At 42.2% G+C, this 26,570-nt stretch overlaps 1 protein-coding gene across 13 annotated transcripts in view; it reads right to left on the bottom strand.

Moving 5' to 3' along the window:
- The window catches only part of plcb4a (phospholipase C, beta 4a), a 546,496-nt gene that overhangs the window by 88,883 nt on the left and 431,043 nt on the right, over positions 1–26,570 (bottom strand). For all 13 annotated transcript variants that reach the window (XM_043696592.2, XM_043696591.2, XM_043696594.2 and 10 more), the window contains 2 exons: positions 19,308–19,357; positions 16,942–17,007 (listed from right to left, as the gene is read on the bottom strand). In XM_043696592.2, the coding sequence (XP_043552527.2) occupies positions 16,942–17,007; positions 19,308–19,357 (116 nt within the window). The remainder of the gene's footprint in view (positions 1–16,941; positions 17,008–19,307; positions 19,358–26,570) is intronic.

Here is a 26,570-nt window from a genome sequence, read left to right as displayed (position 1 = left end):
GTTACAGGACAAGAGGAGGTGAGAGAGGTAGGATGGAGTCAAGGTCACGGATGGATTGAAAATAGAACTTTAGAAATGAGATATTGCTTAACTGGGAGTCAAGGCCACTCAGTGAACACGGGTATGTGGGACAATGGGGGTCTTGGTGTGTGTTTCTGATGTGCTAAATAAAGCAGAATGTTTGTACATGTGTGAGAATTGGGAGGATGGGTGGTTGATGAAGCAGACATAGATACACTTGAAGGGTGGATTAGGTCTGTAAATTGTTATAATCTGTACATTTTTAAATCCCCTACTCTTTAAACTTATAAGAACAGTTAAGTGGTTGTTTTGACCAGCATTGACTCGCCGGGCCAAAGGGCCTTTTCTGTGTTGTAGGCCTCTATGATGGATGTAGCTGTCATACAACTAAAACAAACCTTACTGGACGGATTTGATTAACATCTGCTGTGGATTAAGAAATGCTACTATACAATGCTTCTGTGAAAAACCTTAAGTGTTATTAGGTTAAAGATGTTACATAAATTCAATATTGTCACGTTTATCTGTTTTGTCCAAAAAAAGAGAAAACATTAGGATTGATTTGAGCCTTTCCATATGGTATCGTTGGATTTGCCTTAAGCTACACCTTTTGCGCTAGTTCTTGGTCAGCCTGGCCCAACTCCCTTTCTCAGGCAAATGGTGGCATCACCTGGTGTCGGCTCCTGCTACATCTTGAGAACAGTGCGTAAGAGTGAGGAACAGAAGTAGACCATTCACCCCAATGGTTTTGCTCCATTACTCAATGAAACCATGACTTGTCTGAAATTGCTCAACTCCAAGGAGGAGAAAGTGAGGACTGCAGAAGCTGGAGAGTCAGAGTCAAAAAGTGTGGTGCTGGAAAAGCACAGCAGGTCAGGCAGCATCCGAGGAGCAGGAGAGTTGACGTTTCAGGCATAAGCCTTCATCAGGAATGGGGTGGAGGGGTGGGGGGGGGGGGGGGGTGGTGGTGAGGGAAAATGAAGGATGCTACCTGACCTGCTGTGCTTTTCCAGCACCACACTTTCTGACTCTAAACCCTCAACTCCAATTTTCTGCCTTTTCCCCATAACCCTTACTTCCCTTACTGCTTAACAATCTATCTGAGCCTTGAATTTACTTAATAACACAGCCTCAACAGCTCGCTCTCTCCCACAGATTCATTGCCATCTGAGAGAAGAAACTCCCCCCCAGCACCAACATCATCCCAACTCTTTACGCTGTGATTGTGGTCTCTGGTTCAAGATTTCCCATAGTGTGTGTTCTGCACAGCCACTGACCTGTAGACTCATTGGTGCAAGTAAAGTCCTGCCTCATTGCTTTGTGAAACTAATCACCAAGGTTTTTAGAGATGGAACAGACAACCTTCTCCACTCCTGCACCCCAGCTATCAATATGATCGGAACAGAGACTACCCTTTGGAGTTCAATCTTGGAACTTAGGTGATACTGGTGCCATTGCAGTGTATTACAGTGTTGTGTAAATGCCCCCTTCTAAACCCTGCTATTGCTAAATAATCATATGCCACACACCATCAAATATAGCCCTGGTATCTCCACAAAACAAAACTGTCACAGGTCGACAGAGTGGTTAAGAAGGCTTTTAGCCTTTTTGTTCACCCTTTAGGTACAGGAGTTGGGACTTCATGTTGAGGTTGTACTTTTTTGGAGTACTGTGTACAGATTTGGTTGCCCTGTTGTTGGAAGGACATTATTAAACTGGACAGGATTCAGAAAAGATTTACCACGATGTTGCCGGGTATGGAGGGTTTGAGATAGAAAAATCGCCTGGAAAGATGGGACTTTTTTCCAGTGGAAGTTGAGGGGGTGACCTTGCTGAGGCTTTTAAAACCATGAGGGGCATAGATAGAGTGAATGTCAAGTCTCTTTTCCCTACAATGGCGGAAGTCAAAACTAGGGGGCATATTTTAGAGGCGAGAGGACAAAGATTTCAAATGGACATGAAGACAACCTTTTTTTACAGAAAGAGTGTTTTGTGTGTAGAATGGATTGCCAGAGAAAGTGGTGGATATCGGTTAAGCTACAACATTTAAAAGACATTTGGATAAGTACATGAATAGGAAAGTTTCAGAAGGATATGGGCTAAACATAGGCAGCTGGGACTAGTTTAGTTTGGGAACATGGTTGGTGTGGACTGGTTGGACCAAAGAGTCTGTTTCTCTGCTGTAGGATTCCACGACTCTAAGCGTTTATTGTGTTTCATTCTTGAGTGTGATGTGGGTATGCCAGGCAAACTAGTATCCATCCTGAATGCCCTTGAACTGATTGGCTCTCCAGGCAGTTGCAAGTCTACTTCAGTGTCATCCACATTCTGTAGGCCTGGAGTCACAAACAAACCAGGCAAAAGTGAGGACTGCAGAGGCTGGAAATCAGAGTCTAAATTAGAGTGGTTCTGGAAAAGTACAGCAGATCAGACAGCATCCGAGGAGCAGGAAAATCGATGTTTCAGGCAAAAGCCCTTCATTAGGAATGAACCCAAAGCTCTTCCTGATGAAGGGCTTTTGCCCGAAACGTCAACTTTCCTGCTCTTCGGATGCTGCCTGATTTGCTGTGCTTTTCCAGAACCACTCTAATCTAGACTAACAAACAGGCCAGAACTAGTAAGGACAGGAGGAATCCTTCCCTGAAGAGCATTAGTGAACCAGATGGGTTTTTAATGACATGGTTAAAAGGTCACCATTTGACTCGCTTTTAATGTTAAACTTCTTCTATATGAAAGTGAGAATCAGTGAAAGATTACAATTGTCAATGTTTGGAAGGGTGTATTGTCATTTAATGTGGAGGCACAGGTGTCTGTCACCTGTTAAAGCTTTCTTCTGACCAATGGGGGCTGGTTCGCTTTTGAAAAAGAAGCCAACAGGACTGTGACATCTAGCAATATGTAGTAGGCTGCATTTAACCCATAACCACTGTGATGACATTATACGCCAGACTCTTGCAAGCCACATTAAATGACAATGCTCCCTTCCAAGCATTGACAATTGCAATCTTTCACTGATTCTTTCATGGGCACTGCCAGCGAAGACACGCATTCCCAAATGTCTTTGAGATGTGTGGTTCATTAGGTTATTTTAGAAGGTAGTTAAGAGTCAACCACATTGATCTTGGTCTGGAGTCACCAATGTTAGGCCAGATCAGATATCCTCACGGAAAGAGGATTGGCTGACTGGCAGAAAGCAAAGATAGGGATAAAGAGATCTTTTTCAGGATGCCAATGATGAGTGGAGCTCTACAGGGGTCAGTGTTGGAACCAAACTATTCATTTTACATATTAATGATCTAGACAAAGGAGCTGAGGGCATTGTTGCTAGGTTTATAGGTGACAGAAAGATAGATGGAGGAACAGGTAGTGTTGAGGAAGGGGAAGGCTGCAGATGGACTTGGACAAGTTAGGAGAGAGGGCAAAGAAGTGGCAGATGGAATACAATGTGGAAAAGTGTGAGATTATGCACTATGGTTGGAAGAATAGAGAAACAGACTGTTTTGTAAATGGGAAAAGGCTTTGTATATCTTAAGCACAAAAGGACTTGGGAATCTTAGTTCAAGATTCTCTTAAGGTTAATGTGCTGGCAATTAGAAAGGCAAATACAATGTAAACATTCTTTTCCAGAGGCCTAGAGCAGGGATGTACTGCTGAGCCTATATAAGGCTCTGGTCAGACTGTATTTTGAATATTGTGAGCAGTTTTGAGCCTTGTATCAAGGAGAGGAAGTGCTGGCATTGGAGGGGGTCCAGTGGAGGTTCACAGGAATGATTCCGGGGATCAAAGGCTTGTCATTTGGGGAGCAGTTGAAGATTCTGAGTCTTTAATCAACGGAGTTTAGAAGAATGAGGGGGGGAATCTAACCAAAACTTTCTAGAATACTGAGAGGGCTGGATACAGTAGACGTGAACATGATATTTCCAATAGTAAGGAGAGACGAGGACCTGAGGGCACAACGTCAGAGTGAAGGGCCAATCCTTTTGAATTGAGATGAGGAGGAATTTCTGCAGCCAGCAGGTGATGAATCTGTGGAGCTCATTGCCACACAAGCCCGGTTATTAAGTGTACATAAGACAAGAGACAGATATGCTCCTGATTAGTAAAGGGATCAAGGGTTACAGGAAGAAGGCAGGAGAATGGGGATGAGAAACATATCAGCCATGATTGAATGGTGGAGCAGACTCAATGGGCCGAATGACATTAGTTGCTCCTATTTTTTATCGTCTAATGGGTAAGGATGACAGACTTCCTTCCCTGAAGGTTATTAGTAAACCAGATGGGTATTTAGGATTGATGATAAAAGTGGTCATGGTCACCATTGATGAGATTAGCTCCATAATACAGATTTACTAACAGCCCATGTGCTGACAGCATTAGGCTGGATGTCAGCACTGCGACATTACCACCACAGTACCATCGCCCTGCCTGAGTCAGTGACCAGTGTAAATGGTGGGGCAGCTTGAAAACTGTAACCTGGTGGACACTACCCTCCAATGCTGAGATGCACCTTAGTGGTGAGGCTTTTGCATTTACACTTAGTGTTCTGACTACTTCCTCATGTTGCCCTGTGCAGCTCTCCTTTGGGAGTCCTGGGTTGCTCTGTGTCAAACAATGCCTCCTTCCTTTGCATGACTTCCTTCACTGGAATGTCCCTGCCTGCTCCAAGAATGTGAGCACTGGCTCTCTTCCTGCGACCTGACAAGGCGTTCCTTGATAAACAAATTGGGTCCGTTGCCCAAAAGACAATGCTGGACCCAGGGTGCTATACTCTGCAGCAATTCACTATTACTCACTCTCTAAAGCTGTGGATGGACAGTTGCTGAATACATTCATGGCTGAGAGTGATTGGCCTTTGGAATCTAAATGAATTTGGAGATCAGGAGGGTGAAGTTAAGGCTGACCAAGATCTTATTGTATAGCAGAGTAGGCCTACTCTTGTTTCGACTCCTCGTGTTATCCTCACTACCCTCAAGAAACTTGGTGGTGAGTATGACCAGTACCAGTGGAATGTACATTTACATAGCATCTTTCATAACCACAGTGTATTTACAGGGAATAAAGTACTTCACAGTGACAGGATTCGAGTACTGGAGCGAGGATGTCTTGCTGCAGTTGTACAGGGCTTGGAGAGACCATACCTGGAGTATTGTGTGCAGCTTTACCTAAATTAGAATATTGTGGCTTTGGAGAGAGTACAAAGGCTGATATATGAAGAGAGACTGGAACGGTTAGGACTGTACTATTTGAAGTTCAAAGAATGAGAGGAAAATGACATAGAACCCGATACAATTCTAACAGGACTAGACTGGACACATGTAGAAAGGATGTTCCCTGTAACTGGGGAGTCCTGAGCCAGGGGTCTGGTCACAGTCAACGCATATGGGGTTGGCCGTTTAGGTCTGAGATGAGTAAAAGTTTTGACACCCAGAGCATGCTAAGCCTGTAGTATTCTCTGCCACAGGAAACAATTGAGACGAAAACATTGAATGTTTTCATAAAGGAGTTAGATATCATTCTTAGAGCTAAAGGGGTCAAAGTATATGGGGGAAAGCAGGAACAGGGGACTGAGTTGGATGATCAGCTATGATCACATTGAATGGGGGAGCTGGCTGAAAGGGCCAAGTGCCTACTCCTACTCCTGTTTTCTATGGTTTGGAAGTACTTCAAAATGCATCTGAAGCACTATCATGGTTGTAATGTTGGAAACACGAGGGCTAATTTTACCCAACCAGGTACCACAAACTAATGTGTAAATATTTTCTTAACAATTTGATCGGAGCTGTTCTGACACACCTGTGGAGCAGCTAGGGCTTAGAATTCAGACCTGCTGACCCAGAGGTGGGGACACTATCACTGTGTCAAATGGGCCTCAAACCTGTTCAGAGATGTTACTGCACTCCTCTGGAACTGGTGGGACTTGAACGGAGGCCATCTGGTTCAAAGGTAGAGATGCAACCATTGTCAAGAACCTCCAAGAAAATCCAGTACATAATAATGACTAGATCATCTGCTCCAGTTATGCTGAGGGATAAATCTTGGTCAAGACATCAGGCGATTTCACTGTTCTTTTGTGAACCAGTGTCATGGGAGCTTTCATATCTGCACAACAGAGTATCATCTGAAAGACGGTGTCCTTCCTATCGGAAGGTTGTTGTAAAACTTGAAAGGGTTCAGAAAAGACTTACAAAGATGTTACCAGGGTTGGAGGACCTGAGCTATAGGGAGAGGCTGAATAGGCTGGGCTGTTTTCCATGGAGCATCAGAGGCTGAGGGGTGACCTCATAGAGGTTTATAAAATCAGGAGGGGCATGGACAGGATAAGTCTTTTCCCTGTGGTGGGGGAATCCAGACCTAGAGGGCATAGGTTTAGGGTGAGAAGAGAAAGATATAAAAGTGACCTAAGGGACAGCTTTTTCACACAGAGGGTGGTGCGTATATGGAATGAGCTGCCAGAGGAAGTGGTGGAGGCTGGTACAATTGCAACATTTGAAAGGCACCTAGGAAGGGTTTGGAGGGATATGGGGCAAGTGGTGGCAAATGGGACTAGATTATGGATTTATATTTGCTCGTTGAGCTGGAAGGTTCATTTTCAAACATTTAGTCACCACACCAGGCAACATCTTCAGTAAGCCTCTGAATGAAGCACTGGTGGTGTAGCCCGCTTTCTATTTATATGTTTATGTTTCCTTAGGTTGGTGATGTCATTTCCTGTGGTGACATCACTTCCTATGGCGATGCCATTTCCTATTCTTTTTCTCAGGGGGTGGTAAATGGGACCCAAGTCAATGTGTCTGTTGATAGAGTTCCGGTTAGAATGCTATGCATCTAGGAATTCTCATGCATGTCTCTGTTTGCCTTGTCCTAGCATGAATGTGTTGTCCCAGTCGAAGTGATGTCCTTCCACATCTGTAAGAAAGAATACTAGTGAGACTGGGTCATGTCTTTTTGTGGCTAGTTGATGTTCATGTATCCTGGTGGCTAGATTTCTGCCCGTTTGTCCAGTGTAGTGTTTGTTACAGTCCTTGCAAGGTATTTTTTTAATTGCATTAGTTTTGCTTGTTGTCTGTATAGGACCTTTCAAGTTCATTAGCAGCTGTTTTAGTGTATTGGTGGTTTATGGGCTACTATGATGCCAAGGGGTTTGAGTCATCTGGCAGTCATTTCCAAGATGTCTTTGATGTAGGGGAGGGTGGCTAGGGTGTCTGGACGTGTTTTGTCTGCTTGTTTGGATTTGTTGCTGAGAAATCGGGGACTGTGTTCACTGGGTACCCATTCTTTTTGAATACACTGTATAGGTGATTTTCCTCTGCTCTGCATAGTTCCTCTGTGCTGTAGTGTGTGGTGGCTAGCTGAAATAATGTTCTAATGCAGCTTTGTTTGAGGATGTTGGGATGATTGCTTCTGTAGTTCAGTATTTGATCCGTATGTGTTGTTTTCCTGTAGACATTGGTTTGGAGATCCCTCATTGGCTGTTCGTTCTACTGTGACATCTAGAAATGGCAGTTTGTTGTTGTATTCAGTCTTTCATGAATTTTATGCCAGAAAGGGTATTATTGATGGTCTTGAAGGTTTCCTCGAATTTGTTTCGTTTAGTGATAACAAAGGTGTCATCCACGTAGCAGACCCAAAGTTTGAGTTGGATGGTTGGCAGACCTGTTTGTTCGAGTCTCTGCATTACTGCCTCTGTTAAGAACCCTGACATCAGAGTGTTCGTTGGTTTTCTGTAGGTTTTGTAGTTGAAGGCGAAGTGAGTAGTAAAACATAGGTCCACTAGCTTTATAATATGTCCTTGCTGATGAAGTTAGTAGTGTTTGGTGTATGTGTCTTTGGTACTTTTAATAGTGTAGTCAGTGTTTCCTTGGCCAGGTTGATGCTGATGGATGAACAGGGCTGTTATGTCCACGGAGGCCATTATTTCATCCTCTTCTATCTTGGTGTCTTCGATGGTCTTCAGGAATTCTTGGGTGGAGTGGATGGAGTGGTGTGAGTCTTCTACTAAGTGTTTTAGTCTTTGGTGTAGCTCCTTGGCCAGTCTGTAAGTGAGACTATGGGTCGGAGGGGGATTCCTGGTTTGCGAATTTTGGGTAATCTGTAGAAGCGTGGTGTGTTGGATCCATCTGGTTTCATTTTTTGGAATTCGGTCTTATTTATTTCTCCAGATTTCTGAAGTTGTTTTGAGTAGGGCTGTGATTCAGTTCGCTAGTTGTGGGTTCGGGTCTATCGCCACTTGTTGGTAAGTGTTGGTATCTGCAAGTAGTGCGTTCACTTTCTCAATGTAGTCACTTTGATTTAAAATGGCTGTCAAGCTTCCTTTGTCTGCAGGTAGGATAACAATGTTTTTATCTTATTTTAGTCTTTCTAGTGTTTTACTTTCTTGTGTATTGAGTGTGTATCCTTCCTTTTTCCTGTTTAATTTTGGTGCGACTGCCTGTCTGGTGATTTGCTGGGTTGCTTTAGTGAGTTGGTTGTCTTTCAGTGTTGCTTTGACTGGGACAACACATCCATCTGAGCACAGGGCAAACAGAGACACACTCGAGAATTCCTAGAAGATTAGCATTCCAACCGGAACTCTATCAACAAACACTTTGACTTGGATCCCATTTACCACCCCCTGGGAAGAAGAACAGGAAATGACATCACCACAGGAAATGGCATCACCACTGGAAATGACATCACCAACCCAAGAAAACCCAAACATATAAAGAGAAAGCGGGCTACACAACCAGTGCTTTATCTGGAGACTCTCTGAAGATATTAATTAGTATGGTGACAAACATCTGAAAATGAACCCTCCAGCTCAGCGAGTAAACCAACATCCAGAACCTCAACTTGAGCTACAAATCTTCTCAAATCCTGCTAACATCTATGGGTGCAATACGCTAAAACTGGCCCAAAAATGGGAAACCAATGCCATCTGACAGAGCACCACTTGCGAACAACCGTACTTCCTGCATGAATGCCTAAGGAAACAGGTTTAACCTAAACGTCTTAAATACAAACCTCCCATAACACTCTATTAGCCAAAAGAATAGCAGAGCAAAATGGCCATAGAATGCTAAGAGAAATGATTAAAGATGCCCACAACAGACTTCGTAAATACAACTGAGAAATTTTGCACCAAATTCTTTACTCACTCATGCAACAGACCATGAATTGACAGACACAGTACAACAAGCCATACATATTATACAGTGACAAACACAGAAAATGAAAAAAAAAAACTAGGCCTACAGAAAAAAAACTAGACAAACTTACACAAAATAACAATACTGACAACACAGAAGCATGGATAAAAACTTATCTGACTGACCCTGATCTGACACTGAAAAAGCAGTCTTAGTAAGAGGATTAAATGACAACTTCCAGGATGCATACAAGAAAGATTCTTTAGCAGCATTAGAAACAACACTGAAAGACAACCGATTCACAAAAGCAACCCAGCAAATCATCAGACAGGCAGTTGCACCAACATTAAGCAGGGAAAAGGAACGGTACACACTGAATACACAAGAAAGTAAAACACTAGAAAGACTAAAATAAGATAAAAACATTGTTATCCTACCTGCAGACAAAGGAAGTTTGATAGTCATTTTAAATCAAAGAGACTACATTGAGAAAGTGAACGCACGACTTGCAGATACCAACACTTACCAACAAGTGGTGATAGACCTGACCCCATAACTACAGAACCAAATCATAGCCCCATTCAAAACAACTTCAGAAATCTGGAGAAATAAATAAGATCAACTTCCAAAAAATGAAACCAGATGGATCCAACACACCACGCTTCTACAGATTACCCAAAATTCACCAGGAGCCCCCCTCAGACCCATAATCTCGCTACCTGGAACACCAACTTACAGACTGGCCAAGGATCTACACCAAAGACTAAAACACTTAGTAGAGGACTCACACCACTCCATTCACTCCACCCAAGAATTCCTGAAGACGAACAAAGGCACCAAGATAGAAGAGGATAAAATAACGTAACAGTCCTGTTCACATCCATCAATGTCAACCTGGCTAAGGAAACACTGACTACACTATTAGAAGACCCAAAGACACATACACCAAACACCATTAACTTCATCAGCAAGTTAGTGGACATATGCTTTTTTTAAATTAGATTACATTACAGTGTGGAAACAGGTCCTTCAGCCCAACAAGTCCACACCGACCCGCCGAAGCGAAACCCACCCATACCCCTACATTTACCCCTTACCTAACACTATGGGCAATTTAGTATGGCCAATTCACCTGGCCCTGCACATCTTTGGACTGTGGGAGGAAACCGGAGCACCCGGAGGAAACCCACGCAGACACGGGGAGAACGTGCAAACTCCACACAGTCAGTCGCCTGAGGCGGGAATTGAACCCCGGTCTCTGGCGCTGTGAGGCAGCAGTGCTAACCACCGTGCCGCCCACTTTACTACCCACTTCACCTTCAACAACAAAATCTACAGACAAACCAATGAACACCCATGGAATCTCCGATATCAGGGTTCTTAGCAGAGGCAGTAATGCAGAGACTCAAACAAACAGCTCTGCCAACCATCCAACCCAGACTTTGGGTCCGCTACGTGGATGACATCTTTGTCATCACAAATTCGAGGAAACCTTCAAGACAATCAATAATACTCTTACTGGCATAAAATTCACGAAAGAGAAGGAAAACAACAACAAATTGCCATCCCTAGATGTCACAGTAGAGCGAACAGCCAATGGGGAACTTCAATCCAGCATCTACAGGAAAACAACACATACAGATCAAATATTGAACTACAGAAGCAAACATCCCAACATCCACAAACAAAGCTGCATTAGAACATTATTTCAACTAGCCACCACACACTGCAACACAGAGGAACTATGCAGAGCAGAGGAAAATCACCTATACAGTGTATTCAAAAAGAATGGGTACCTAGTGAACACAGTCCCCGATTTCTCAGCAACAACCCAAACAAGCAGACAAAACACATCCAGAAACCCTAGCCACCCTCCCCTACATCAAAGATATCTTGGAAATGACTGCTAGGTTACTCAGACCTCTTGGCATCATGGTAGCCCACAAACCCACCAACACACTAAAACAGCTGCTAATGAACTTGATAGATCCGATACAGACAACAAGCAAAACTAATGTCATTAAAAAAAAACCTTGCAAGGACTGTAATAAACACTACATTGGACAAACAAGCATAAAACTAGCCATCAGGATACATGAACATAAACTAGCCACAAAAAGACATGACCCTGTCTCACAAGTATCCTTACATACGGATGTGGAAGGACACCACTTCGACTGGAACAGCACATCCATCCTAGGACAAGGCAAACAGAGACACACACGAGACTTCCACGAAGTATGGCATTCTAACTGGAACTCTATCAACAAACACATTGACTCGGATCCCATTTACCACCGCCTGAGAAAAAGAATGCGAATTTACATCACCATAGGAAATGATGTCACCATAGGAAATGACATTACCAACTCAAGGAAACCCAAACATATAAACAGAAAGCAGGTTACACCACCAGTGCTTCATCCGGAGGCACACTGAAGATGTTACCTAGTTTGGTGATAAAATGTCTGAAAATGAATCTTCCAGCTCAGCGAGCAAACCTACATCCAAAACCTCAACCTGAGCTACAAATCTTCTCAAAACCCGCTGGGACTAGAGTAGGTTGGGATATCTGGTCGATATGGATGAGTTGGACTGAAGGGTCTGTTTCCCTGCTGTACATCTCTATGACACTGACAGTGCAGCACTCCTTCAACATTGGCACTTGAGTATCAACGAGGTAATCTAAGAGTGGAACCACAGACGGGAGAGATATGAAATAAATATTTCACATCAGGTTTTACTATGGAGAAGGGAATGAAAGCTAGGGAACTCTGGGAAATCAATATTGATATCTTAACAGTTCAAATTGATTCTATGACTCTAAAATGAGGTGCTGAAAGTCTTAAAAAACATAAAGGTGGATAAATCAGGACCTGATTAAGTGTATCCCAAGACTTTGTGGAAAATTAGGGAACAAATTGCTGGACCCCAAGCAGAGATATCTGTATCATCTACAGCCACGTGTGAGGTGCTAGAGAACTGGAGGGTGACTAATGTTGTTCTTTTATTTAAGAAAGGTTTTCAGGAGAAGCCTGGGAACTATAGACTGGTGAGTCTGACATCAGTGATGGGTACGTTGTTGGAAAGGATTCTGAGAGTTAGGATTTATATGCATTTGGAGAGACAATGATTGATCAGGGATTGTCAGCATTGCCTTATGCATGGGAAATTGTGTCTCATGAACTTGATTGCGTTTTTTGAGAAGGGCTTATGCCCGAAATGTCGATTCTCCTGCTCCTTGGATGCTGCCTGACCTGCTGCGCTTTTCCAGCAACACATTTTCAGCTCTAATCTCCAGCATCTGCAGTCCTCACTTTCTCCTGCGTTTTTTGAGAACATAACCAAAAAGATTGATGAGGTCAGAATGATAGATGTTGTCTGCTTGGATTTTAGTAAAGCCTTTGACAAAGTGCCACATGGTAGACTGATTAGTAAATTTTTTTTACATGGGATTTAGGGAGAGCTTGCCAATTGGATACAAAATTGGCTTTACGGTAGGAGACAGAGGGAGTGGTGGAGGATTGTTTTCTAGATTAAAGGACTGTGACCATCGGTGTTCTGCAGGGACCGGTACTGGGTCCCCTGTTGTTCATAATTTGTATAAATGATCTGCTGGAGAATTTGGCAGGCATTATTAGTAAGTTTTCAGTTGACACCAAAATTGGTGGTCGAGTCACCATGAAGAAGGTTAGCGAAGATTACAAGGGATCTTGATCAATTGGGCCAATGGGCTGAGGATTGACAGGTGGAGTTTAAATTGTATAAATGAGAGGTATTGCATTTTGGTAAAATGAAAAAGGGTAGAACTTTTACAGTTAATGGTAGATCCCTGGGTAGTGTTGTCGAACAGAGAGACCTAGGGGTTCAGGTTCATTGTTCTTGGAAAGTGGAGGTGCAGTTGGACAGGAAGATTAAGAAGGCATTTAGCTTGTCTTTATTACTCAGATCATTTAGTAGAGGAGTTGGGAAGCCATGTTGAGGTTGTACAGGATGTTGGTGAGGCCCCTTTTGGTGTACCATGTATAGTTCTGGTAGCCCTATCATAGGAAGGATATTATTACATTAGAGAAGGTTCAGAAAGAAATTACCATGAATGTTGATGGGACTGGAGGGCTTAAGTTATAGGGAGAGGCTGAATAGACCAGGACCTCTTTCACTGGAGTGTAGGAGGTTGAGGGATGACCTTATAGAGGTTTATAAAATTATGAGGGCTATAGATAACGTGAATAGCCACGGTAAATCCTTGAGGGTAGAGGAGTTCAAAATCGAGGGCATATTTTTTAAGGTGACAGGAGAAAGATTCAAAAGGGAGCTGAAGGGCAACTTTTCATGGGGTAAAAACAATGACTGCAGATGCTGGAAACCAGATTCTGGATTAGTGGTGCTGGAAGAGCACAGCAGTTCAGGCAGCATCCAAGGAGCAGCGAAATCAACGTTTCGGGCAAAAGCCCTTCATCAGGAACTTTTCATACAGAGGGTGGTTTGTATGTGGATTGAATAGCCTGAGGAAGCTGTAGATTCAGGTACAATTACAATATTTAAAAGACATTTGGACAGGTATATGAACAGGAAATTTGGAGGGATGTGGGCCAAACGCAGGCAAGCAGGCCCAGTTTAGTTTTGGAAACTTGATCAGCATGGACAGGTTGGACGAAGGTCTGCTCCCGAGCTAGATAACTCCATAACTTGAGGGTCATCATACCTCAGGCGAAGGGAGAGGTTGAGAAAGAGACACCTTCATGTAATCTTGGCCAGAGCAGGAACTGAACCCATGCTGTTAGTAGCACTCTGCATCGCAAGCCAGCTGTACAGATAACTGACTTCCTGCGTAACTAATAAGTAATCAGGTATGGAGGAAAGGCAAAAATATAGATTCTCTCTAATGGTGAGAGACTAGGAAATGATAAACTTTCAAGGTGTCTGGTGTTCTTGCTCATGAGTCAATGAATGTTCCTGTGCAGGTATAGGCTAGCAATTCAGAAGGCAAGTGGTATGTTCGCCTTTGTTTTGAGAGGATTTGAGTGCAATAGTAAAGATGTTTCATTATAATTATTTAAAGCCTTGGTGAGATAATACTTGGAGACTAGCTTGTAGTTTTAGTGCCTCCTCCTTTACAACTCACAATCCCCTCCTAGTTTTGTGCTGTCAGGGCAACATTTCATTTATGTCCCTGTCCAATCATTTACGTATATTGTGAACAGCTGGAGTCCCAGCACCGATCCATGTGGTACACCACTAGTCATCACCCGCTGTTCAGGAAAAGACATGTTTATTCCCACTCTCTGGATCTGGTCTGTCAACTAATTCTCAATTCATGCCAGTGCATTACCCTCAATCTTGGTTGCTTTAATTTTTCCCACTAGCCTTTTATGTGGGACCTTGTCGAAAACGTTTTTGAAATCCAAATGCATACCCACCGATTTTCCCTGATCTATTCTCCTCATTAAAAATCACACAACACCAGGTTGTTGTCCAACAGGTTTATTTGGAAGTACTAGCTTCCTTCATCAGGGACACCCCAAAAAAACCCCAGTAGATTAGCAAAGCATGATTTTCTTCTCATAAACGTGTGCTGACTTCTTCTAATCTCAATAACCGTTCAAGTGTTCTCTTATCACATATTCTGTAATTGAGCAGCATTTTCTCCAGGGTGGATGTCAGGCTGTTTTTCTGTGTTTTCTCTTTTTAAAATAGTGTGGTTATATTTGGCACCCTCCAGTCTCTAGGAACTGCACTAGAGTTGACGGAATGTTGGAGAATGACCACCAATGCATCTAATAATGCACTTGCTTTAGTAATTTGGTGCGTGGATTATAAGGACCTGGAGATATGTCAGCCTTTAATTTCTGATTAATTTCAATTACAGTTTCTAACTTTCTCATTTTTAACCCGATTAGAGAAGATCAATCTTGATGTTATTGAATGGCAGAGCAGGCTTGATGGGTCGAATGGCCTACTGCTGGTCCTTTTCTCTTTGTTGTTACATTCCAACACATATTTTGCCTGTCATGAAACAAAGAGCCATCCGAGTGGTTCATGGGATGAGTGGTTTGTCTTATGTAGAGGGTTGTGTGGTTGAAACCCATACGCTCTGGCATTCAGGGAAATGAGAGATAATCTCATTGAAACGTATGAATTCCTTAAAGGGGGTTAACAAGTTGGGTGTTAAGAGGTTGTTTCCCCTGCCTGGGAAATCTAGAACATTGGTCACAGTCTCAGAATAAGGGTGCCCATCATTTCTGACTGAGCTGAGGAGAAATTTCTTCAATTAAGAGGGCGATGGCTCTTTGGAAATCCTTATCACAGAGAGCTTGGATGCTCAGCCATTGAGTATGTGATAGACAGACTGCCTGTGTGGGGGGCTTTGTATGTTCTCCCTGCATCTACGCGCATTTCCTCCGGGTTCTTCCCAAAGATATGCAGATTAGGTGGGTTGGCCATGCTCAATTGCCCTGTAATGTGAATTAGGCAAGACAGTTTTGTGTATTGAATTAATTCAGGGATGTGGGGATAGAGCACAAAGGTGGCATGGACATAGCAGATCAGTCATGATCTTGTTAACTGGTGGAACATGTTTCAGGGGCCAAATGGTCTACTTCAGCCCTCTTTATGTTTTTATAATCTGCTACTGCTGCATATACGATCCTTGCCCTTCACTTAGTAACGAGCAGAGGTAAGTGCATTGCAGGTCAGATGACCATCAAATAGTTACTTTGTTATTCTTTGAGGACACATGCATGGTGGCTCAGTCATTAGCACTGCTACCTCACTGTGTCAGGGAGCAAGGTCGAGTCCACTCTTGGACAATTGCCTGTGTGGGGGGGGGGCTATGCACCTTCTCCCATGTCTATGTGAGTTTCCTCCAGGTGCTCTGGTTTCTTCCCAAAGATATGGAGTTTAGGTGGGTTGGCCATGCTCGAGTGCCCCGTAGTGTGGATTAGTCATGATAACCGTGAGAATTGGGTACGATGCTTGTCGAAGGTTTGGTGCCAACTTGATGGGCTAAATGGCCTTTATCTGTGTTGTCAGGATTCTATGATGCTAATAGAGGTATTAATGCCAGCCCAACATGATTCATTTCGAGTTTTGTTACTCTACAGAAAGACAAATTAATTCAATTAAGAAAATATTACTACCTATGTCTTGCATGTGTGCTCCTAAATGTGGCAACTAAATGATGGCTTTACACATTATTCAATTTTTCCGTAGTGGTTCAACTCATTTGCTGCATAAAATCAATTCTTAATAACAAAAAGGATCCGTATTCTTATTATGAAACAGTTAAACTAAACAAAAATTATTGCTGTACTCAAAGGGTTAAATTATGAAGAGTGATTACCCATCTTCTCAAAGCTCGCTAAGTGATTACACCAATTGAGATTGTATTCCTTCCAACTTCAAACATCAAGGGGCCATCTGGTCTAAGGTTTCAACAGATTAAGAGAAGTAGATAGGCTAGATAGAGTGCTTCTGCTGGTTAGGAAATCTAATACCAGGACACATAGTCTAAGAGTAAGAACTAGGTCTTCCAGGAGCCAAATCAGGAAACATTTCTCACACAAAGGATGGGAGAACTTTGGACCTAATTTCCAAAAACTGGTAATCGATGCTACGTCAATGTTAATTTTAAATGTAAGTCTGATAAATGTTACTTCTCAAAAGAGCTGTGGAACAAATCCTGGTAAAGGAGATCAGCCACAGATCAGCAGCAATCCCATTGAAGAGAGGGTTTGAAGAACTCTGAAGGCCAAATGGCCTCCAGTTCCTAAAGATATGAAGAGCACATACATACCTTGGCATGTTTTTTCTTTAACGCACTCAGTTCTTTTTGCTGCTTCTTCAACAATTTTAGGTAGGCCTATAATATCAAACAATAAAATCATTTTAATTGTTTGCAACTAAGGAAAGACCATAATAGCGACAGGAGTTCGGAATATGCCCTGCTTTGTTTTAAAGAATCTACATCAATTATCCCATTGCATCACTGTCATACAGTTCTCCTTTGTATCTTTTCCTTTATTTTGTATTTCCATTTTAGTTGTTACCTACAAAAAACTAACAGAATGTGATGTTTTTTGTGTAACACGTATATGAGAGAAAAGCTCATGAGGGTTTATGTTTCACCAACTATGAAAGACATTGCCTGTCTAACAAGGCCAATTTTTCTGATGTGTTTTTAACTCGCACTGTGACATTATAATTAGTAATGTTACAGTCATATAAGCTGATAAAATGTCAGGACTTGCTTCATCACTGTAAGACTGATCTAAGTATCAAATCAAACATTGGGAAAATAATTTCACCTGTAGATGCAAAGGTTTGGATCTTGTGGGGTGTTTTGATGGTGAACTGTCAAGCATTTGCTATCATTAACCCCCTAAAATTCATTGCAATAAGCTTTAGTGCAATTAAACATCTAAGTCCTGACTTTGCTGTGAGTCATTTATTCTCTTACCTTGAGCAACACTTTGCCCTACACCCCCATCTCTCCTGAGATGGCAATGAATGAGACCAGTTATGTGGCAAGAAATTTTACCTTCCTGTTAAACTCTCTGTGAGAATTCTTCAATGTGACTGATTGGTAGAACAGCTTAATGATATCACTACATTCAGTTGCATGGGTGAGAGGTCAAGTGTTTGCTATGGAGATTGAAAGATCTCAGTGCAGCTTTGTTCAAGGCCACAGTGAATACCCTTGCTCCATGACTGATAGCAAATTCTGAACCAAGCTTGTATTCATTCTATTTCTGGTTGTCTTAAAAAAATGCCCATTCTTCCTCTCTTTCTCATTCCCAGTACTTTTCTTGTTTCTAAATGAAAATTCCACTCTGGTTCTCACTCAAATTTAACTCCATTTCCTCAAACCTCTTCCTTCGAAATAAATTTAACCTTTTTTAAACTTTGCTCATTTCCTTGTCCCTTTCACCCATTCATGAACAAACTTTTTACTAGTTGAAAAGTGGCTTTCAAGGTCAGGTTTCTGAGGATGTTGGATTGGCGTTATCTGAAATATGACAAAGTACACCTGTGATATTAAATTTAAAAGCTGCTTAATGTTGACAAGTACATTAATCGGAGACCATAGCAGTCAAAGTGCATAAGCGTGTAACAGCTAAGTGGATGTGAGGGAATGGGAAATAATAAGTCATGCTGATACACTTAGCTGAGAAAGCAGAGGATACTAAATGCTAGCATGGACAAATTGGACTGAATTGTCTGTTTATTGCACGCAGTTATTTCTTCCTAATTTTTAGGTCATTCTTGGCACGGGGCAATTGTCTAGTTCAAGAGGGAAACAACATTTTATACCCAGATCTTTACAACTTGAGAATAAGATTCCATTATTTTTGAATTCACTATATCTTACACTGAATAAAACGTGTTTTGGAAACTGCAGAGAACTGTGACATGAGAGTTAAATAAAGAATAGCAGAGACCAGTGAATTAACACGGACACTTTGTTCATGGGTGTTTGTCAAGGAATGAGTAAGAAGATGGACTTAGGCTCTGGACACAGCCCGGTGAGCAAATCTTCAAACTGTGACACTTTTATAATCTGTCACAAAATGTGGGTATAGCTGATTCTGCCAACATGTATTGTTCACTTCTGTTTCCTTGTAAAAGGTAATGGTGAGCTGTCTTCATAAACTGCTGCAGTCTACATGGTGTAGGGACACCTACCATGCTCTTAGGTAGGGAGTTCCAGGATTTTGAGCCAGGAAAGAATTTTGAAGGACAGGTGATGTATTCCCATGTTGGGACGATGAGTGGAAAGGAACTTGCAGAAGGTGTTGTGCCCATGTATCTACGACCCTTTCAGATGTTAGAACTTGTGAGTTTGTGAGGGGCTGCTGAAGGTGACCTGTTGTGCATCAGAAAAATACCTAATTAGCTGTAAAGCAGCCTCAGGATATGAAAGGCATTATAAAGAAAAAAAAACTCACTGCCACTGCTTCAACATTACTAGGTCAAAATCTTTTCTTAATGGCACTGTGAGTGTATGTAAATTGCATGGACTATAACAGTTCAAGAAGGCAGTTCATCATCACCTTCTTAAGGTCAATTAGGAATAGGCAACAAATGTTGGACCTGCTACTGATATCTACATCACAGGAATGAATAATAGTTGAGCCTTTTAAAATGTTACATCAAAATTACCTTCATTTGCTTCAAGTCTTCAATATTCACCTGAGGTACCACCGTTATATCTGTAAAAAGAAAGTTCCAGCTACGATTATTCAGCATCACTAAACTCACTCCCAATTACTTTAAGCATAATAACAGTCCAATAGGATATACATGACATACTCATAACATTAAAACACTGCAGAGACTGATGTACACTGTGAAAAATAAAGCTACAACTCCAACATTTAAAACCCTGCAGCTAAAATGAAGTGACGCAGATGTTGGGAAGGTTCTAGCTAATTTTTTGATAAGCAAAGATAGTAAGGGATATGGCCAAAGGCAGGTACATGGGGTTAGGCCACAGATCAGCCACGATCTCATTGAAAGCTTGAAGGGCTAAATGGCTTGCTACTGTTCCTATGCAAGTGGCTTCAGTTGGTATTAATCACCATAACTGGAAAAAAAGTTTGCATTTAAATAGTGCCTTTCACAACCACAAAGTGCTTTACAGCTAATTAGACACTGAGGAAGACACTGTTGTAATGTTGGAAAATGTGGGAGCCAGTTTGCATGGAGTGTGGTCTTACAAACCACAATAAAGTAACGGCCATATAAATGGATTTTATGTCAGACGCTAGGTTTAGTATTCGACAGCTACACAGAACCGACTGGAGTGGGGAAGTGGGAACGTCTGCTTTTTAGTCATCAGTAAAAAGAAAGGAAGTCTTGGATTAATATAGTGTTTTTTTTAGAATGTGTTTTCCCATTTCACAACTAATGATCAATTCCTGTTGAGGTTACCAACCTTCTCAAACTCTCCCCGTGCCTGAGGTCTGCTAACCCCCAGGTTAGACACCCACCAGTTGTCTCTTGCTCTAATGAGAGAGTGGCCCGATAGTCCAGTGGGACTATGGTGACTTTACCTTTCACTCGTGTGCAAATTAACTCAATTATCTGAACAAAACAAGTTAATGTCTGATAACAAAGGATTTCAGGGCCATGGTGGATATGTACTTATGGTAGAGATTGTCAAACATCCATGAAGTATCGCCATCCTGCACTGCTAAAAGTGGCCAAGTACAAAACCATATTGTTACATTAGAAATCATCATCGTGTGGAAGCAGGCCATTTGGCCCATCGAGTCCACACCATCTCTCCAAAGAGCATTCCACCCAGATTCATCTGTACTACCTATCCCTGTAACCCCACATATCCCATATATATGTTTACACTACAATTAAAATAAAAACAAAAACAAAAGAATTGGCCTAACTGTAACTCTATAGAAGTGCTTATCAAAACTATATATATATATATATATAATATATATATGTATATATAAAATATATGTACCACTAATAATTAATTGTTCCAATAAAATAATATCCCATAACACACCCTTGGCAAAGGCAAATTCAGTAAAATAGCTTGTCTCACATGCAATTCTAGCAGCAGGAAGAGAACCCCAGCTTTTAACTGTAACAGAGAGGGTAACAGAAGCTTCCACATCCAGCTTTAAGACCTCAGTAACTGCTGAAAGTTAAATGAAAAATACGGATTTTGTGGGAGCTTGATCCCACTCATTCAGGCTGCTTCTATTGTTCTAACTTTTAAAAAAATGGCCTCACAAGCTGTTTACTTTATTGGCTTTGAGCAGACTGTTGGTATCTCTGCCTCAACTTCTCTTCATTTAAAATAAAGGAAAAAAAAAACACCTCTTAAAGCCAAAGTATTGTCACACAATGAAATAGATTGTCAAATACACCATGGAATATGACCATTCCTGCAATGTTTGTTCCATGGAAGTGGCACTTGGGCATTTTGGTCAATCACAATTTTAAAGCATAGGATCTAAGTTTTATGTAGATTTTATAAAGAGCTATGTTTATGAGCAATGCCACCACCAGATGGAGCAATTCAGTTCACGAGCAGCTACTCAATGAACACACTGCTCTTGCAGCAATGTGTGAGTTAACTTGGCCACACCTCTCGCTGTCAGTAAAGAATTGAAAGACAAGTTTTAAAATCAATGCAAAAAGCATTTCTGAGGATGAATTGCAGTGATTTGCAGCCGGGCATTACGACAGAGCAGGGTAACCTGTTGCATGGTACTAAAAGATCATGAGAAAATTTATAAAAGATTGAAATATTTTCACACTTAACATTTGTAGGATGCAACCTGAATGTTAAATGCCAGGACTGCTGTAGATCGACTGGGAGGCTGCAGCTCAATATAATCGGGTGAGTAAAATGAAGTAAACACAAGAATGGCGGATGCTGGAAATCTGAAACAGAAACAGAAATTGCTGGAGGAACTCAGCAGGTCTGGCAGCATCTGTGGAGAGAAAGTAGATAGCGTTTGGGGTAATGTTCCAGCTCAGGTCGAAACGAAGCCTGACAGGTGTGAATTCCAATTTGTCAACTAACTGTGCAGGCTTGCAACTGTGCAACTGTGCTTGTACAGATGAGTCATGAGGCTATTCCCTCCATTGGGAACCAATACCCTGTTCGTGAAATTGCTTTCTTGAGCAGAATGTTTGCCATCAGGATGTATGTTAAGTGGTTCTAATGGACCTTAATAAAAGTAACGTTTTGTGGGGCCCACCTAGTGTTCTGCTCAAATTCCCAAAGTGTTCCGTTAGATCTGTAAAAGGTAAGAGAGTCACTGGGCTGCTGGAAAATGAGGCGATAGTGAGCACTGCAGGTGCTGGAGATTAGAGTCAAGATTACAGTGGTGCTGGAAAAGCACAGCAGGTCAGGCAGCATCCGGGGAACAGGAAAATCGACATTTCGGGCCTGATTCCTGGTGAAGGGCTCCTGCCCGAAACGTCAATTTTCCTGCTGGAAAATGAGGCCAGAGAAATAGTCACGGAGAACAAAGAAATGGAGGAGGAACTGAGTTGGCACTTTCCATCAGTTTTCATGGTGGAAGGCACCAGCAGCATACCAGAACTTCAAGAGAGTCAGGGGACAGAGGTCATGGCTAAGGAGAAGGAGCTGGGTAAACTGCAAGGTCTGAAGGTGGAGAAATCCATCTAGGGTGGCCTAGATATGCTACACCCAGCTCTGAAGGAGATAGCTGAGGAGATTGTCATGGCTTTGATGATGACCATTCAGGAATCACTGGAGTCAGGGAGGATCCCAGAGGACTAGAAATGGCTAATTTATTACAGCAGAGAGAGAGTAAAAGATTGAAAATGGTAGGCCAGTTACCCTAACCTCAGTCATTGGTACAATTTTAGAGTTTATCATTAAGGATGAAATTGGGGAGGACTTGGAAGTGCGTGGGAAAATAGGTTTGTGTCAGCAAGGTTTCATCAAGGTGCGGTCATGCCTGACAAATCCTTGAGTAGGTAATGAGCAAGTTTGACAAAGGATAGTCAGTGGATCTACTTGGATTTCGAGAAGATCTTTAACAAGGTATTGCATAGGAGGCTACTAAATGAGTAACAGCCTATGGTGTTAGGGGCAAGGTACTGGCATGTATAGAGGGTTGGCTGACTGACAGAGGCAGAGAGTTGTAACAAAGTGGTCTCTTCAGGATAGCAGCCAGTGACTAGTGGAGTTCAGCAGGAGTCATTGTTGGGACCACAACGATTCATGTTATACAATAAAGATCTGGAAGAAGGAACTCAGGGCATTGCTGCTAGGTTTGCAGATAACACAGAGATAGGTGCAGGGGCAGGTAGTGTTGAGGAAATAGGGAGGTTGCAGAAAGACTTGCACAGACTTGGAGAGTGAGCAAAAGAGTGGCAGATGGAATACAATGTGGGGAAGTGTGTGGTTATGCCCTTTGGGAGGAAAAAGAGGCACAGACTATTTTCTAAACGGGGAATGGCTTTAGAAATCTTGAGTACAAAGGGATTTAGGACTCCTAGTTCAGGATTCTCTTAAGGCTAACATACAATTTAGCTGTCAGTTAAGAAGGTCATTGCAACATTAGCTTTCATTTCAAAAGAACTAGAATACAAGAGCACAGATGCATTGCTGAAATTGTCTAAGACTCTGGTCAGACTATATCTGAAACATTGTGAGCAGTTTTGGGCCCCATATCTAAGGAAGGATGTGTTGGCCTTAGAGGGAGTCCAGAGGAGGTTCACAAGAATGATCCCAGGGATGAAGTCCTTGTTGTATAAAGAGCAGTTGAGGACTCTGCGTCTGTACTCAATGGAGATTAGAAGGATGAAGGGGGAATCTGATTGAAACTTTCCAGAATACTGAAATGCCTGGATAGAGTGGACGTGAAGATGTTTCCACTAGGATGAGAGACTAGGACCTGAGGGCACAATCTCAGAGTGAAGGGCCAACCTTTTAGAACTGAGATGAGGAAGAATTTCTTCAGCCAGAGGGGGGGGTGAATCTGCGGAACACATTGCCGCAGGACGCTGTGGAGGCCAAGTCATTGAGTGCCTTTAAGACAAAGATGGATATTTCTTGATTAGTCAGGGGATCAATGGTTATGGGGAGATTAGAGTTGAGAAACATATCAGTTGATTAAATTGTGGGACAGACTCGATGGGTCGAATGGCCTAATTCTTTTTCTATATCTTATGGTTTTATGTTGCACGTTGGTAAACAACATATCTGCAAGGGCATAAATTCAAAAGTTGCAATTTATAATATTAGCAATGTTGTATTTGTTAATTTACCACATAATTTCAGGGAGTAGTTTCACAAAGCTACATGGGATTTTTACACAGATATTCATTAATTAACATCCACTATACAAGCCAGAACCTTGCCCCAAACTTCACACAGTTTGTCAAAGGAACGTGTATACTAAGCTGAACTGCTTGTTCTCCTGTAAATGATCAAATGATAAGTGTATGTAGGCGGTGTTTAAATCTGAATTGAATAAGTGGATGACATTTCTTGGTGCAATGTTTTATTCTTTCATGGGATGTGGTCCAGACCAGCATTTGGGGAACATTTTTCTTACCCTTGGTTTGTTAGGCCATTTCACAATACATTTACCACATTTCTGTGGATTTGGAGTTACACATAAGCCAGGACAGTAGATTTCCAAATAAGTGCAGGAACTGGGTCATTTTTTAGACTATGGTTTTACAGTCACCATTGATAAGACAAACTTTCAAACTCTGATTTTATTAATTAACTCCATCAGGTGACATAGTGATTAGATTAGATTAGATTACTTACAGTGTGGAAACAGGCCCTTCGGCCCAACAAGTCCACACCGACCCACCGAAGCACAACCCACCCATGCCCCTACATTTACCCCTTACCTAACACTACGGGCAATTTAGCATGGCCAATTCACCTGACCTGCACATCTTTGGACTGTGGGAGGAAACCGGAGCACCCGGAGGAAACCCACGCAGACACGGGGAGAATGTGCAAACTCCACACAGTCAAGTCGCCTGAGTCGGGAATTGAACCCGGGTCTCTGGCGCTGTGAGGCAGCAGTACTAACCACTGTGCCACCGTGCTGCCGGGATTTGCAATACCCTGCATCTGAAGGGTATTGGGAATTATCGGACTACTGAATTACTATTCCACTACTGTCATCCCTGAGCGCAAACTATCAGCAGCTGAGATTTTGTTGCACCAAGAAATTCCATCCACTTATTTAATTCAGATTTAAACACTGGCTACATCCACTTATCATTGACTACACCAGGAGCTGGGGAGACTCCACAGGATCTGTGAATTCCTCTAATGGCCATTGCCGCACATTGTCTGTGGAGTCCATTGGTGCCTCTTTAATTATCATGTATTGTAATTATAATGTTAGTGGAGTATGACATGGGGAACTGCTTTCAGGGAACTATGAGTAAGCAGTACAACACGCTCCACTGGCACTACTTTGTGTTCACTGAGGGACGACACCACAGATGACAGAAAGCCAGTTAAGTTTATGATCAACATTATATGGATTCTGAAACAAACTATTGCTTGCATGTTCATACACTGGCATTGTGTACGGTTCTGTGAGAAACTCCATAGAATCATCACAAGGCTGATCCCTGGTATGGAGGGACTACCATATGAGGAGAGTTTGAGTAATCCTGTAGTCATAGAATGCGAAGACCATATATAAGATTCATAGTGGACTTGACAGGGTAGGTGCAGAGAGGTTGCTTGCATTTGTGGGTGAGTCTAGTAGCAGAGGGCATAATCTTAGAATTGGGGGTTGCATATTTAAGGCAGAGGTGAGGAGTGATTTCTTCTCTCAGAGGGGAGTGAATCTGTGGAATTCTTCATCGTAGAGGGCTGTCGAGGCTAGATCATTGAGAATACTCAAGGTTATGATAGACACATTTTTAATCAGTAAGGGAAACAAAGGTTATGGGGAAAAGGCAGGAAAATGGAGTTGAGGATTATCAGATAAGCCATGATCTCAGTGAATGGTGGAGCAGGTTTGATGGATTAAATGGTCTACCTCTGTCCCTACACCTTATAAGGTTCATAAGGGAATTGACAGGGTAGATGCAGAGAAGTTGCTTGCACTTGCGGGAGAATTTAGGACCAGATATATCACAAATTTGCAACATATTTAATCTTCTCTATTAGCCAGGAGGTGGGTTAGCTCAGTTGACTAGATTGTAGTGTAGAATAAAGCCAAACGCATGAGATCAATCCTTGTACTGGCTGTGGTAGCTCCCGGAGGACCTGCCTCCTCACCTTTAACCCACATAGGCAGAGTATACTTAATGAATTGGAGGAATGCAAGGAGCTGTCCATGGTCCTTTATGGACTATGGCTTCTTAACACACCATTGTCATCTGGTCCAAGTACAGGTCGTTCTGCTATAACATGCGTTTCGTCAACTCGAATTAGCTCTGACGTGACTGACGAATTGTAGACGCTGTTTGGATAACACAAACTTTCAACTGAACGAGCATATCGAACTTTCTCTTAGCAATTTTCTACAGCGCAATTTTCGATAACGGTTTCCCATAACGTGATTTGCTCTTGCGCGAGGTTGCAGAGGAACACAACTGTGGCGTTATAGCAGCACGGCCTGTATTCATTGACAATCTCATACTCAACTTTATCATCATGACAATGGGAGGGAAGGAGCCAAAGTCCATAAAAGACTATTGGCATCTTCCTCCATTATTCTAATTTATTAAACAGCGTAATAGCGGTAAGGGCTGGATGAGGCACGTAAGTGGCCATTAAGACCATAAGATCTAGGAGCAGAAATAGGCCATTCAGCCTGTCAAGTCTGTTCTGCCTTTCAATGAGATCATGGCTGATTTGATAGCCCTTGGCTCCATTTTCATGCCTTTTTCCCTTAACCCTTGATACCCTTACTGATTCAAAAT

Source organism: Chiloscyllium plagiosum, unplaced genomic scaffold, assembly GCF_037043375.1.
Source record: "Chiloscyllium plagiosum isolate Xiang-an unplaced genomic scaffold, Cpla_swu_hap1 HiC_scaffold_10, whole genome shotgun sequence".
NCBI lineage: Eukaryota > Metazoa > Chordata > Chondrichthyes > Orectolobiformes > Hemiscylliidae > Chiloscyllium > Chiloscyllium plagiosum.
Note: the sequence above shows the minus strand (reverse complement) of the source record. Positions and strands in the feature narration are given on the sequence as shown.